The 15891-nt window shown below is 30.3% G+C and overlaps 1 protein-coding gene across 3 annotated transcripts in view; it reads left to right on the forward strand.

Moving 5' to 3' along the window:
- LOC129969127 (uncharacterized) overlaps window positions 1-15891 on the forward strand; it is a 619939-nt gene that overhangs the window by 516639 nt on the left and 87409 nt on the right. For all 3 annotated transcript variants that reach the window (XM_056083546.1, XM_056083547.1, XM_056083548.1), the window contains 3 exons: window positions 3367-3755; window positions 8362-8433; window positions 10999-11127. In XM_056083546.1, coding sequence (XP_055939521.1) covers window positions 3367-3755; window positions 8362-8433; window positions 10999-11127 — 590 coding nt within the window. The remainder of the gene's footprint in view (window positions 1-3366; window positions 3756-8361; window positions 8434-10998; window positions 11128-15891) is intronic.

Raw genomic sequence — 15891 nt, forward strand, 5'->3', positions numbered from 1 at the left:
CCTTGAATTCAAAAAACACATTTCTAGAAAATCTTCGTCTGTCCGTTCTTGACAAATATGCTTACAGTTAGACAGTTAGCATTAGGTATATGGTTTTTTCTCCAAATTTGCAGATTTCTATCAAATTTTGAATAAAATATGCTAAGAGGGAGTCAGTCTGGCTGGCTGTTCGAATACAAGTTAACACAATATCTACAGAACGAAGAAAGCTAAATAGATAAAATTGGGTTTACAGATTTAACATCTATAGTGTAGACACTTGTTGAATTTTGTGCTAACGAAGAGAAGGCACGGGGTTGAAATCTCAGATCGGGATGAGATTTAGTATAATGATGGTATATATTTAGAATGTTCACTCATGAAAATATTAAAACGCAATAGCCAGTCAATTTCGAGAAAATAGTCTTCAAACTTTGGGTAAAGTTTATATACTGATAACTTGACTGCCATCTGGATGGTTCCAATGGCATGGTTGTCTAGGTAACCGTCTCGTATACGGAAGGTCAAGGTTCGAACCTGGCCAGGAATTTTATTTCTTTTTTTAAATAATTCTTATTTAATTAAAAATTTGCAAATACTTTTAATTAATATGTTTTTAATTTTTTTAATCCAAAAATAAATAATTATTATCGAAATACATAATAATAAAATTAAAATTAAAAATATATATATAAATACAGATGCATTTAAAAAAAATTATTTAAATTGAATTAACGATTTACAGATAGTTTTAATTAATATGCTACTTTTTTATGCAAGGATAAATGTTTATTATTTTAATACTTAAATTATAATTTAATGTTTAAAGGAAAAATAATTAAAAACGTAACATTAATGACTACAGATAATTTAACTTGCTTGCTTCATTTTAAAACAATTAATTTTGAAATTCTTTGATTTTAATAATACTAATTTATCAATTCTAACTCAACGAGGCTGTATTTATATAAAAAATTGAATGAAGTAGCTGATATTTGTTAAATATGTAAGCAAGCGTCTCCAACTGCAGTAATCAAAAGAAATAGTAGAGAGCAGGTGTTCATTTATTGAATGCTTTGGCATATGGTTGAAAGTGTATTAAGCATATACAACATTCTTATTTAATCGAACATGATCAAGAAATAAATTCTCGCGAAGATAGTATAAAAATTTAATCAGTTGTACACCATAAATTGTCATCACCAATTTTTAATAAGGTAAGGTATGCATGATACGCGCCCAACTTTCTGATGAAAGAGAGATATTTTTAAATGTAAATGAAGTTTATATTCCCGTAGATCTCTTAAAGAAACCTTGCTCTAGTGGACTGTCATCATTTATCAGTTCTGCAAAATGACGGAATATATTTTTTTCCAATGTTTTTACTATAGTTGCCATTCTGGTTCTTGCATATAATCGAAAATAACTGTATATAGAATAATTTTTTAGAAATATTGAATAATTTTTTTACGATATGAATATTTATAATTAATAATTATCACCATTTATTCTATATTTATTACTATTTTTTTAAATATTAAATTACAATTTAAGTATTAAAATAACAAAATTTATCCTTGCATAAAAATAAGTAGCATATTAATCAAAAGTATCTGTAAACCGTTAATTCAATTTAAGAAATTTTATATTTTTTAAAAAATGCATCTGTATTTATATATATATATATTTTAATTTTAATTTTATTATTATGTATTTCGATAATAATTATTTATTTTTGGAATAAAAATATTAAAAACATATTAATTAAAAGTATTTGTAAATTTTTAATTGAATAAGATTTATTAAAAAAAGAAAAAAAATTCCGAGCCAGGTTCGAACCTTGACCTTCCGCATACGAGAAGGTTACCTAGACAACCACGCCATTGAGACCAACCGCACGGAAGTGATCAGTTTATAAGCTTTATCAAAAGTTTGAGGACCATTTTCTCGAAATTGACTGCCCACTGCGTTTTAATATTTTCATGAATGAACATTCTAAATGTATACTATCTTTATACTAAATCTCATCCTGAACTCAGATTTCAACCCCGTGCCCTCCCCTTGTAAATCTAGTATGTCGAATCTGGTATTGGATTTTGTGACTGCAAGTTCATGTTGTGTCAAATTTTTGTTTCAATCGATTGTGAAAAACGTGTCTAAAGCACAAATTCGATTTTCGATTACTATTATATGCATGCCAAGGAATAATGGCCAAAAATCTCGTCAGGGTTAACCAATAAATTGCTTGTAATGTAAGTAACATTCTAAATTCACGCCAAAGATTAATATTTCGTAACTATCGTACGTCTATGCCATGGAAGGCATTCTTTGGCATGACAAGTATTTTAAAGAATATGCGAGACAATTTTGGGGAAGTTTTTCATGAAGATTTAACAGCGTATGAGTTTGGTGGTACTGGATCAGAAAAAGTTTAGTTGGAGGGATCAGAAATGGAATGAACGCTCGTTTGTAAATGGTCATTTCTTTAGAAGATAAATGGATTTTATTCAATTACATTGAAGTTTCAATAATATTTATAGACTTACTTGTTTATTTTTTTTAACAATAATAATAAAGGTGACGTTTGTGCAACTATCGGATCGAAAGTTAGTAAATTTTGTTCATATTTGCTTTGAACCGTTAGTATATGCATTGTGATAAATTTTTTGCTAAAATGTGATTAATTTTTGGGTAATTAAATGGGTTATAAGATTTTTGTATAGTTGTTTTGTAAATGAAGGATCATCGAAAGGAATTCTCTAAATTTTTTGCACTATCTTGCTATTAAAAAAAATTATTCTCAGTGATATCTGTCTGATTGCAGTGTATCTTAAAACTATTCCTGCTTGTGGGTAAAGTTATTCTCAGTTTGAATAGTTAGAGTTTTATCAGCTGTTTCTGCTCTATACTTCTAATGAAGATTCATTAAGCAAATGATCAGTTATAAATAATTTATGTTCATTTCTTTCACTAAGTCTCTCAAAAAAACTTAATTACGATTAGACCTTTAACGCGGAACTTACAGGCTAATTTCAATGATGGTGTGTGGCGCTAAACTTGAACTTGCTTCAACTTGTTTGAGATCTCCACATAGACCAGATTATGAATGGTATAGATTATTTGCATTTCGAAACTTTTCCTCACTGACTGCCAATATATGGGAATTTATGACCTAGACAGAAACTCAAATATATGGACTGCTCTAAATACTACTACTACGATTTAGATTATTATTTCCAAAAGGAAAGTTTTATATTAATAAGATAGAATCTCTTTCTCATTTTGTGAAGAAAGCTTTTTCCATTACTTCTTTGCCGCTACTTTTCTGATTGATTATCAGAAAAGAGTTTTAGTATAATTTCTCATTTTTTGGTTTTGCTATTTTAGAAGGTACAGCAAAGAACTCCAAGTCCTTCGATCCTGCCAAAGAATCCAAGTCCTGGTGCGAACAAACGACTACATCCAAGGAGAGTCCAGGCACCACGGCCTCTTCTCCAGTGCTGACTAATCACTGCACAAGCACAACTGCAGCGACTACGACGACCACTTCGACGGAAAAGAGCTCGGCTCCAGGAGTGTGCGGTGGCGATTGCGGAAACATCATGTGCAGTCTCAGCCCAGTGTGCATCGAAGACATCTTCGACGATCCCAAGAAACCGAGCTCCCCGACCGGCCCTCCCAGTGATGATGTATCGGATGATGGCAGTCTAAGACGGAGAACGAAGTCAGAAGGTTGCTATTCGGCTGCGTATCGTTGCAAGTCCAATAAGAAAAGTGTAAGAGTCCATTTTTGTATTATCTATTCAAAAATATATATCTTTCTGATAAGATATCTAATATCTTCTTGTAATTTACATACCTTATCATCTCTCACTGGACTGATCCTAGAATGTGAAGTACTGGACAATTAGAAAATCATGTGGAAAATTATACTCACTAATGTTAATTATTAAACGATTTTCCCCCTATTTTTTTATCTCTAATTATTACTTAGACTGCTTTCTTATAATTAAAAAAATATTTAAAATATTTTTAATTTATCAGATAATTATTGTATTTGATATGCTTTTTCTTCTCACTAATGGCAATATCCGGACATTAAGAATTACCGTCTTTACCATTCGCACTACAATGGAAAATCGAGATATTTTTGTCTATACGAAATTGGCAACAGAAGTACCGTTTTTTAATCGTTGTCCAGTACCTAACTTCTCAATTATTAGAGATAGATCTGCTTCCAATTAGAAAATTGCCCTAATTGTCATAAGAAATTATATCTTATGTCGATAGAATCCATCAATGTGCTTTTAAGAAAATTGTTACGTCAAAAATTTATTTTCCTTTATTAGTTTTGTATTTTAATTCCATATTCCTATCAGTATTATTTGAAACATGAACTATAATTATATAAATTCCTTTTAATTGCTGCCCTTTGATTGGTCTAAACTAATGACATTGAAAGTCTTAGTTAGTGCGAGCTTCATACAATCAATTTTAATGACAAATAAGTAGAAATTCTTTTATTTAAAATGTTATTTTGTCAAGAACACATTAACTTTCAGGATAGGACCAAGCACTGCATAAAAGGTTAAACTTTATAAATTTTTGCTTCCATTTATTGATTTAAAAATCATACATAATTAAATCATTTAATCGGTTAAGTGTTTTTGATGAATATACTATTTATGGAAAACGTACAACATTTTGCGTTATAACGATTTTATTCTTCAGAATTAATAAGTAATGAAAATTTACAGCTTGATTTATAATTTTAGAAAAAATTTAAACATATTCTTAAATTTCAAGATGATTGAAATATTTTGAGGCCGAGTCGAAATCAAAGGAACAAATAAAAAATTATTAATAATTATTATCAAAAAAATCCGCATATGATATGAATTGTTTTTCTTAAATGTATCGCTATGTTTAAAGTCATCCCAGAAGTGGCAACACTTCTGGGATGCTACTTGCATACACTATGTTCACCTAATTGCATTTATGGCAATCAAGCAACCATAAATTGTTTTATACTATTCAAAAAGTGGCGCGTCTTATAATAAAAACCAAGATGAGGATCCCTTTTGTATCCTTTTTACATGTTTTCAAGAGATGGCGTTTTTTATGGCTGGTGTACAAGATTCATCAAACATTTTCATCCAAAATGAGCCGTGGACTACCTATCAATATATTTCCTTGTACAGTTTTGCACAGGGCCTTGTACCGTGCCTTTCGCAATTCCCTTCTCTAATAGTAAATTAAAATAATAAATTAATTTTTTATATTTCTTTCCGTTCATATGCAAAAAGTGTATGCTAGTTTAAGTAAATAAATAATTGTGATTATAGAAATAATAAAAGTCATTTCATTACAACATAGTTTCATATTACACATACTCTGTGTTTCACAAGTATATTCGTCAACGCGAATTTTTTGCTATGCAATTTAGATACGCATTTTCCGAAGATGCTGAAACGGTTAACTGGTTAGATTCTTTTTGCATTTTGAGGTATTTTCAGAATGAAAAATCAAAGGAAAATTTTATATGAATGAATGTAAACAATCAATCCAGCTTATTTTATTTATTTTAAACTTCTATATATTATAAAAAATACTTCCTTTTATATAGAAATAAACCAAAGAGTATAAATTCCTGGTCAAAATTATCTTTCTCATATTTGAATCGTTACCTTTGACAAATTCTAGCATGCAGATACCAGACACTGGAATGAAGATTTACACGCGAAGATGCCAGTAGTGGAAGATGTCAGGACGGGAAAATTGTATTTCAAAAACTAAATGAACGAATTTGTATGCGTATTTAATTTCCAAAATTCGAACACACTTAGGATAAAGTTCCCTTCCAGAAACGAAGTTAATTAAAATGCTCAAGGCTCTGAATTTACACAGGAAACTGTTTAAAATTCCTTTAACAAGTACCTCTAAGACTTCATTAACATGTTTCACATCCTAGCCATTATCAGTTTTGTTTAATTTATTATGCTCCGGAATTTTTCCCGTGCTCCTTTAAGATTAATTCGTTATCTTGGGCATCACAAATAGTTTACTTCGTTTATCTGATTAAGAGCGCATACTTTTCTTGCCTATTTAGCATGCGATTTTATGTTTTTCTTAGCTACTGGTGTTCAGCTTCTCAAGGTTTGCGTTATACCAATTGATATGTGATTTCATGTTTTTCTTAGCAACCTGGTGTTCAACTTCTCGCGGTTTGTATTGTACAAATGGATATGTGATTTCTGAAGTCATTAATATTAACATCCTGGTTTATCCATGATAAATCTTTGTAACATAATTATTTATATAGAGATATTGTACTTCTTTAAACATAATTATTTAATTTTCTAGTTTCTAAAACAAATTCTATTATTTTTTTGTCGATTTTTTTTTGTCTCTAATTTTCTCCATGATATTTTCTTACAAAGATATACAAATTTTCAAACTATTCGTTATTTTTAAATTTTATGCATCAACAAATATATAATAAAATTGGTCTACATAAAAGCAATTTCATGAATTCTACTGTTATTTATAAAGCTGTTAATCTATTCATTGCCAAGCTTTTTAAACTGTTGATAAATTGCAGACATGCGTTTAAAATGCTAAACAATAAGAGCGATTGTCATACGTTTAATTATATTGATAAAAATCATATACCGTATGTTTTCAGTAATGTGTGTTTTCCCTAAAGAAATATTTCAGAATAGGCGAGGTGAAAAATTTTAAAGCTAGATTAAATCCTATATTAACGTCTGATATGTCTATAATATACATGTTCTCTTGTTAACAATTCTCTACAATATATGTTAATCTATCTGCAAGCGATTTCAACTTGGTCAGAGATAATCATAATACCAGTGACACTCTTCCACAATGTGTTATTAGTGTTATAATTGACTTCCTAGAAGGCACTAGGTAGTGTCAGAAACAATAACACAAAATCTAGAAATCATGACTTTATATCGTCATGGTCTTTTATAATATTTCATAATCGTCAGAACCTGTATGGTAATTTCCCTATAAAATTATCCGAACTTATTAGGTAATCCTGGCGTGGTTTGTGTTCTAATTATGCCAGTATTTTTATATCCATAAATAATTATATTATTTTATAATTAAATAATTCTATTTTAACAGCAGTAATATTATTATATAGGTATGATAGTATAATATTATATCTAATAAGAGCACAATGAAATAAGTCTCTACTGAAGAAAGCTGCAGATGTAAAAGTAATGTCTATCTATAATAAAATGATCATGTTCTATTTTTAGTTTCAATTGTTTGAAAAAAAAGCATCTAAATACACATTCGTTATTATGTTACTTATATATTAACCGCATGCTAGCGATGTTGCTATATATGCACGATTCACCCCAAAGATTGATATATTGTCACAACCTACCTTTCGCTAGTTCCATGCAAATAATATACAAGACCGATTTTGTTCCATGTGTGGGATTCTTAAAACACGGGATATTCGCAGCCTTTCGCAATTTTCAAAATTTTATGCTGGAGAGAGAAGACAGACTCTTTATTTTAGAGTAAGGAAGAAAAATTTGGAGATATCTTTTTCGCCAGCTTTCTTTAATTTTAATAAATTTCAAATAATTTTAATATTTTTTTTAATTACTGTTTATACTCAAGTGCACATTAGGACAATAATAAATTTATTGTTTGCATACATGTTATCATTGCTATATAGTTAAAAACACATTTTTGGACACATGTTATCATTGCTATATAATTAAAAACACATTTTTGGACACATGTTATTATTGCTATATAATTAAAAATACATTTTTGGACACATATTATTATTGCTATATAATTAAAAACATATTTTTGGACACATGTTATTATTGCTATACAATTAAAAACACATTTTTGGACACATGTTATTATTGCTATATAGTTAAAAACACATTTTTGGACACATGTTATCATTGCTATATAATTAAAAGCACATTTTTGAACACATGATATTATTGCTATATAATTAAAAATACATTTTTGGACACATGTCATCATTGCTATATAATTAAAAACACATTTTGTATGTATGTTATCATTGCTATGTAATTAACAACAAATTTTAAAATAGAAAACTCATGTTTAAAACTTTATCATGCTATCATCCATACAGTTAGGGATTTAAATCTCTACATTTTTTTCGCTCATTTTGTGTTCCGATAAAGAGTATCGGATTATTCTATTAATATCAAAACAAAGCATTGTACACTTTTTTTAATTATTTACTGTCCAGTTTGTTAATGATTTTGTCTGAAATATATTTTATTTTATTCACTGTAGTGATTATCTGATGTATTTTCTAAATATTATGTTCGCCTTTTTTTCCTTTCTCAGAGTCCAAGTCTCGATTCATCGAGAGAGTTACTCTCCCCTCCTGCTCAAGATGATTCAGATGAAGTTGATACTGTAAGTAAATTTCCCTTATTCTTTTCCTCACAATGCGCTAACATTTTTAATAAAAGTTAAATGAGGAAATTATGTTAACACTTTTATTGTGGGATAAGAATATAGGCGTCTACTCTAATTATGGCTCAATAGATAATTTCTAAACGTTAGAGGTTAATATATAATTCTAAGATGAAAATTATTCGAAATGCCATATAAAATTATATTTTATACTATCTGAGTCAAAACTGTGCTGCTGAAAAATTGAAATGTCTAAATTTTTATACAGTTTACCGATCTGATCATTATTATTTAGTAAATTAGGCCTGCACACTAATATTTTAAAGAAAAAAATCCAAAATTTCTGCATCTAAATTTAAATGTTAATTATTTTTTATTATTTTAAACTATTTCAAAGCCAGAAGAGAGGAAGATTCGGCAATCAGCTGATACTCCTCTTCAGAATAGAATTGATTAATTAAAGAAATTAAATTCGAAGCTTCGTAATTTGGTCAGTTTTAGCCGCAGAAAAGCGAAATTATTCTTGTTTAAAATATTGAGGAGTCAGAAATATTTTGAATGATATCACTAACAATGGCTATTGTATGAAAAATTCAGACTTCATAATTTTTAACAACGCATTTATTGATATAAAAAATATAAATTCGTTAGGTCATTTAGGATATTTTTGAAACTGGAATTATATGCCTATTACTTATGGCTTAAAAATTAGATTTTTAGTGACTATGAGACATCATATATATCGTTCTACTCCTTAGGACAGCCTAACGTGTGAATGAAGATAATATAATTTAATCTACATTATTTGGTGATATTTTCGTGGAGTGTAGTTAACATTAAGTGCACTGAAACGTATAATAAATAGAATTTAATCATTTTTAAATAATATATCTCTTATGCAATATTGCCGCATTGAAGAAAGATAGTCGAATCTCCATGGACGAATGGTCATATCACTGGTCTCATAATCATGAAACCGTAAGTTCGAATCTCGCTAGAGACAGTGTGATTCATAGTATATGTAAATATTTAATTCCTTGATTTTATGTTTTCCTTTATTTCATGTTCCAGAAGATTCTGGACATTTCTTTAGTTTACCAGACAAGTGTTCTGGACTTTTCTTACTGTCTCCAGAAAAGTATTCTGGAACTTTCCCTGCTAGCATAAAAGCAGAAGATTTGTCAGTCTCTGTGTTCTGAGTTCAGAGTTGAATTAATAAATTGGTTTAGCTCTACTTCTTGTGTGTCATTGAGTTCCACACTAGACTACCTACGTGACAATATGGTTGAAAGTTTCGCGAATTAATAGATTTTTGGATGATCTTAGTTTCACTCTAATGATGCATTCTCTAAGAGGGAAAACCATGAATAATATGGTGTAATTCTGTACAAATTAATTACATAAAACTTCCATAATTCAATTTATAACAGTTTCTGATTTCAAAGTAACATGAAAGTACTGGATATTTGAATATTTTGATAAAATTTATATAAAATTCAATCAACTCAAAGTATGTCTGTATCTTTCAAAACTATCGTGTGCTCCTGCTTACAGTCGGATATTGATGGATCGATAGCTTACGCCCAAAATTTGAAGGAAATCTACATTCATCGCGTAAGGAAATGATATGGGATTTCATTTGAACCAGCTTTTTTTTCCGCTTTGAATTACTATCTTGACTGTACGACCGATCGACAAATAAACATAGCCCTGACAAGAGTTTTTTTTCCTTCTTGACGACTCGAGGAAACTTTTCAAAAGTAGCTGGCTTTGATATTTCTCGATTTCGAGTTTTACTATATCAAACACCCCAGCGAAAATTTTATGAGTTACTGCACTATGTGGGGATGTTTGAGTTATATAGCACTTCTGCTATCTACCCTTTACACTCGTAAGTTCAGGCGCTGTTCTAGAGGGTTCATCATTTTCACATTGTTTGATTTGAATAATCCTGGGGAAAAAATCCGAAAGTTTTCTTAAAGTTTCTTGAAAAAGGTAACTTATAAAATTTTAATTTCATGGAGCTCTGAAATTGTTATTTATATTCTCATGCAAAATTAAACTTCTTATTAAGAGTGCTAATTATTTTCCGAATTCAAAGTATTAAAAGTATAACGTTTCAAAACCAGGGACTATTTCATACAGGAAGTTGCCACACTTTTTAAGATGTATGTATAATTTAAAACGTCAAAAAAATATTTCTAAAATGATACCGAACGTTTTGGCAGGATGAACAAACAAACCCTCGTGCCATTAATCCAAGAAAACCAAATCTAAAACGATACCAAGCTTCCAGCGAGTAATAAGATACAATTAAGGAATGACTTTTTTTTCAAATTTCTGACTGACCATATTTAGTTTACTTCAGGATGCAGTATTTGTTTAAAATTTAAGATAAAGAAAAAAAAATTAAAACGCCATAAACATTGTGAATGTAAAAAAGTTTAACACATGTATACTGACATCACTTTATACTTTTCACACCTGATAGTTATCACAATATCTTTAAAAAATCATGTTTCTTGTAATAATTTTGTTCCATTCATAGAAACATATTGCTTCTAGGGTCCTAACGAAGGGAATCGTACTTCCTCCTCCACCACCACGTGGAGCGGGCGTGTGCGAGATCTGAAGAGAGAGGTGAAACACCGGATCTGTCGGTTGCGGAGTCCCAAGTCATCCAACTCGACACAAGTGAGTTTATTTTAAAGATTGTAATGTCCTGATCTATACTGATCAATTAACGAAGCAGAATTTCCAGACAATTCTTTATTTTACAGCCCTATATATACAAAGAACAACTTGTTCTAATCTTGGTTAAATAAATAGTTATTTACACCTGTAGTAGGAGATACAACATCAAAATCGAAGGTTTTTCTTGAAACTCAGTTCTTCATCTCGTCAACACGACCATTCCAGGGGTAGTTTCTCAGACTCCGAACTCGTGGACGTAGTCCAACAGTTCCTGCAATTCGTTTCTTCTCTCCTTCTAAAAAAAAATATATCCACGCTTTATTTCGGCGACTATCTCCGCCTCTTAATTTATATTGGTCATTTGAGCTCTCTTTCGGCCAATCGTGGTTCAGCAATATGCTCTCTCACCGGCGCTATGGGTCGTGGGAAGGTCCTTTCACCAAGAGAAACATCTAACATCCAGATGTTTGGACACCCCTTTCTCTTTGAAGATACTATCAATACTTCTGTGACGAGGAATTCCATATGTGGTCTTTCATTGTAGTCGCTCAAGAACAGATGCGAGACCCCCCCCCCCAGGTGAAAAGATCCACTATCTGGCTATCTCGAGGAGTTTAGTAAGTAACAGCGACGGCACAATGAATCAGTACAACACAATGTCTTATCAGTACTGGGAAACGGGGAATGTTACGAGATTAAATTTCTGATATCAGTTTACATTTGTGAATTATATCCTTAAATTTTACGAATGAAATGTTATTAATTGAAAATATTGTAAATTTTAAGTGGAAAATAATGTTCCTTTAGTGGCTGAAAGTCTGAGATGTTTAAACTGAACTCGTTTTTGAATGGAATGATAACTTTTATGAATCTATGTGCTACATATGTGATATTCATAATAAGCTCGTTTCCGAATGGAAAGTTAACTTCCTTTTAGTGGTTCGATGACAATCAAACAATCCATTTTGGAATGAATGGAACTTTCCTTAGGTGGTCCCTGTCTCTGAGATATTCAGATTGAAACCATTGTTCCATAGAATGATAGCTTTCTTAGTATTCTAAAATGTAAACTCTAGTCCAAGGTATTACAAATATGGCTTTATCAGGACAACTTCTAATTATGAAAAGCTCTTAACTCTTCAAAATGAGTTTTGTTATAAAGCTTTTGTTATCAAGCTAGGAGGGTATCCGCTAGCAAGTAATAAACCTATCATTGAAAGTATTCATTTGCAGATTTTTTTCTTATTGTGGCACAAGTTGAAACCAAGAATTAAACATATTGAATGTTCATGAATTTTTTTGTGATAGTTTCATAAAATTAGGATGTGATCAGAAAATTAAATATCTAAATTAGAGTTATTTGACAATCATACTCAGCATAGAATGTGCCAGCATTTGCATCTTATGTAAATTCTTTTGTTGGCTTCTTATAAATTTTTAACTCTTTGTAAAGTTTGATAGAGATATATCATGCTTCTTAATAATTAAATAAATTCTTAGCAGTCGAATGAATTCTCTTTTAAGAGTGTGGGTCTTCATCGAATTCTTTTTTCATACTTTTACAACAGCTTAGTTACGATTTACTGCTTGTACCTGTAGAAAAAACACACCATTATCTGTTATTGATGTTGTTGAAATTTTTTCTTAAATATATCAATCATTTCATTTGTTCAATATAAAAGTGCAAATTGAAATCTTTCTTTCAGCAGTAAAAACTTATCTTTAAGAAATTCGAAGCAATTTCCATTTTTCTACATTGGTATTTTCTTCCCCATCCTCCACTCCAATTAAATCTAGTCAACCTTTAACAATGTTTTACCCCTAAAAGCATCAGCACATCTTTACACCTATCTCTATAAATTAAAAATCAGTTATCTTTCCACGCCATTTAACCAAGGAGACGAAGGTGGATTGTTTTTATCACGAATATGATAACACATCGCTTTGAAGATTTATTCATTTTTCTTTATTCTGAAGATTATGCCGCTAGCAGAATTTATAAATTGTTTTTCTAAAATTAACTACAGAAGCAATGGCTTTATTTCATGCTGAAAGTGAAAATATGAGAGTCTTGAATTTAGTATTTTCTTAAAATGAAGATATATATATTTATGCACTCAACGTAAGAATAATTTATTTTCCATTTTTCTCGTTACTGTTTCAGAGAAATGTATAAATTAATGGATTTCATACTTAAATAGAAGACTTTCTGTTGCAAAGCTTTTCTGAAAAATATTTCAGCGACATTTTTTTTATTACTTTTAAAGGTCAGAACATAAATTTCAAACGTTGTTTTTTATAGGAGGCTGTATGTTTTCATTCAAGTAGTTAAAGCATGACTTTTAAATTTCACATTCTATTTGTTTTCTATTATAATTGTAAATTTTAATTACTGATAATAAATAATGTGATGCCGTTTCTCCACGATAAAAAAAAGAGGAACTATCTGATAGACGCCAGAAAGCGGTATCTTGTCAATATGCGAAAGACTTTTTAACTAAAGCGTAAAAACACAACTGATAAATGTCGACAATGTCAGAAATCCATTAAACCTTAAATTATATTATTAGCATCATTTGAAATAAAATATCGCACTTGAATTCTTTTGCTCAATGCTATGTAATCGATGAAAATAAGAACTGTGCAAGTCCTAATTCCGATTTTTTTTTAATTTAGTGTTTCTAATAATTTGGATCTGAATATTGAGATGCGGAACAGTGAGATAGAAATCTCGTTTCACTGCTTCCAGGTACATTTTAAATTTGGGTGATTCTAGAGGAATAATGATTGTTAAAATCTAAAATCTGCATTAAAATTATCAAAGTTGGATTTTCCACCAACAAATCAAGATCAACTAGAAATAGTAATTTGGCAGTTGCATATTAAAGGAAGAAGTTATTGCCAGTTTTTTTAAATGTTGACTTAGGCTGCTACATAATTCAGATTCTTTCTATTCATTTAATATTCGTTAAATTAAAGATATATTGAATAAAATAATAATTTTCTAGAATAATCTGTTGTTTTTTTACGTATACAAAATGGTTTAACTCGTTTCAATCATATTGCCAAGAAACAATCAACGATATAACTATTCAAATAATGATCTAATTTTATATTGCCGCATTGAAAAGAGGCAGTCGAATCGCCATGGCCGAATGTTCATAGCACTGATCTCATAAGCAGGAGATTGTAGGTTCGAATCCCGCTGGAGACAGTGCGATTCACTGTTTGGGTAAATATTTAATTCCTTGATTTTATGTTTCCCTTTATTTCCTGTTCCAGAAGATTCTGGACATTTCTTTAGTTTACCAGACAAGTGTTCTGGACTTTTCTTACTGTCTCCAGAAGAGTATTCTGGAACTTTCTTTGCTAGTATAAAAGCAGAAAATTTGTCAGTCATTGTGTTCAGAGTTCAGTTAATAAATTGGTTTAGCTCTACTTCTTGTGTGTATCATTGAGTGCCATACCAAAGTATCTACGTGACAATATAGTAAATATGGAATTATTTTATAATAAATGAAACTAGAGAAATAAACTAATTTTCATCAATTATATTACAAGTGGGAAATTATTAAGGAAGCCAAATATGCGATCAATGGACTGATCATGAGTCTAAGTATCAACTGTCTGATGAGTTGAATGCTAAAATGAATTTGGAAGAACATGAGGGTTGTGAGGTAGAAGTTCTAATCAGTTAACTTTAAAAAGATGCCAAAGGATAACATCTGAACTAGTATATTATCTTTGATAAATATATGAGACATTAACCAGTGGCTTTTTGGTGCCCATATACACTAAAAGTATACGATTTCTGCACATATCATTAATGCTAGAATCAGAACTCAGATTTATCTTCAAATGTAAAGGTTCAGATACGTCCATACCATCAACTGGTACAAATTGATACTAGAATAGGTTTGTCATTGATACTTTGATGTATCTGGAAAAATAAAAGAGTAAAACCAATTAATTAAACTTAGAAAATGGTTTCAATTGGACTTTTATTGAGTAATTATGCAACGCAAGTATAAAATTGATTTGTATTATTCTCTTTCAAATATATAGTTAATTTATAAATTTATTTTTTATTGAATTATATTTTTGGCAATTTATATTTTTTGTAATTTTCTGAGAATTAAAAAGAGATAGAGACAACAGAATTCCAAACAACTGGAAATTCAAAAAGTTTTCCCATTCTGACTGCTTCCGTAGATATAATACTACATATATTCAGCTGAAATTCATTCCGTGAATTCGCAATAGATATCTCATTAAATTGAAAAATATTGATAATAGAGACATCATAACTGAATCGGGATGCGTCGCCGAAACCTATGCATAATCAACGATGTCAACTGTCTGGCCAAATATTCTCTCTAATTTCTGATCCCGCCCAAAGGCTACTAGCAGGGGGAATAATTTATGCTTAAAAGGGGTACGAGGGAACATTATACCCGCCTGCTGTAATAACCGACGCACGGAATCTGGAGTCCCAAGAGTATTTGGTATTTAAGGGCGGTACCTGCAAAGGTATCGTCCAACGACTGATCATTTATGTATAGTACTGCTGCCTGCTCTTCCAACGTGCGGGTTGGACTTACAATCCAATATTCAGCTCTGAAATGAAGGTCGATATATCCGTTATACTAATTTGTGACTAAATCTTTCTCAAGCACTGGGTGATCGTTATTTTGAGTAATTATTCAATTATAGTTCACTTTAACTCGTGCTTTCGACTATGTAGACGTCTTTAATGCTTTTTTG

The sequence above is a fragment of the Argiope bruennichi genome, chromosome 5 (assembly GCF_947563725.1).
Source record: "Argiope bruennichi chromosome 5, qqArgBrue1.1, whole genome shotgun sequence".
NCBI classification, from domain to species: domain Eukaryota; kingdom Metazoa; phylum Arthropoda; class Arachnida; order Araneae; family Araneidae; genus Argiope; species Argiope bruennichi.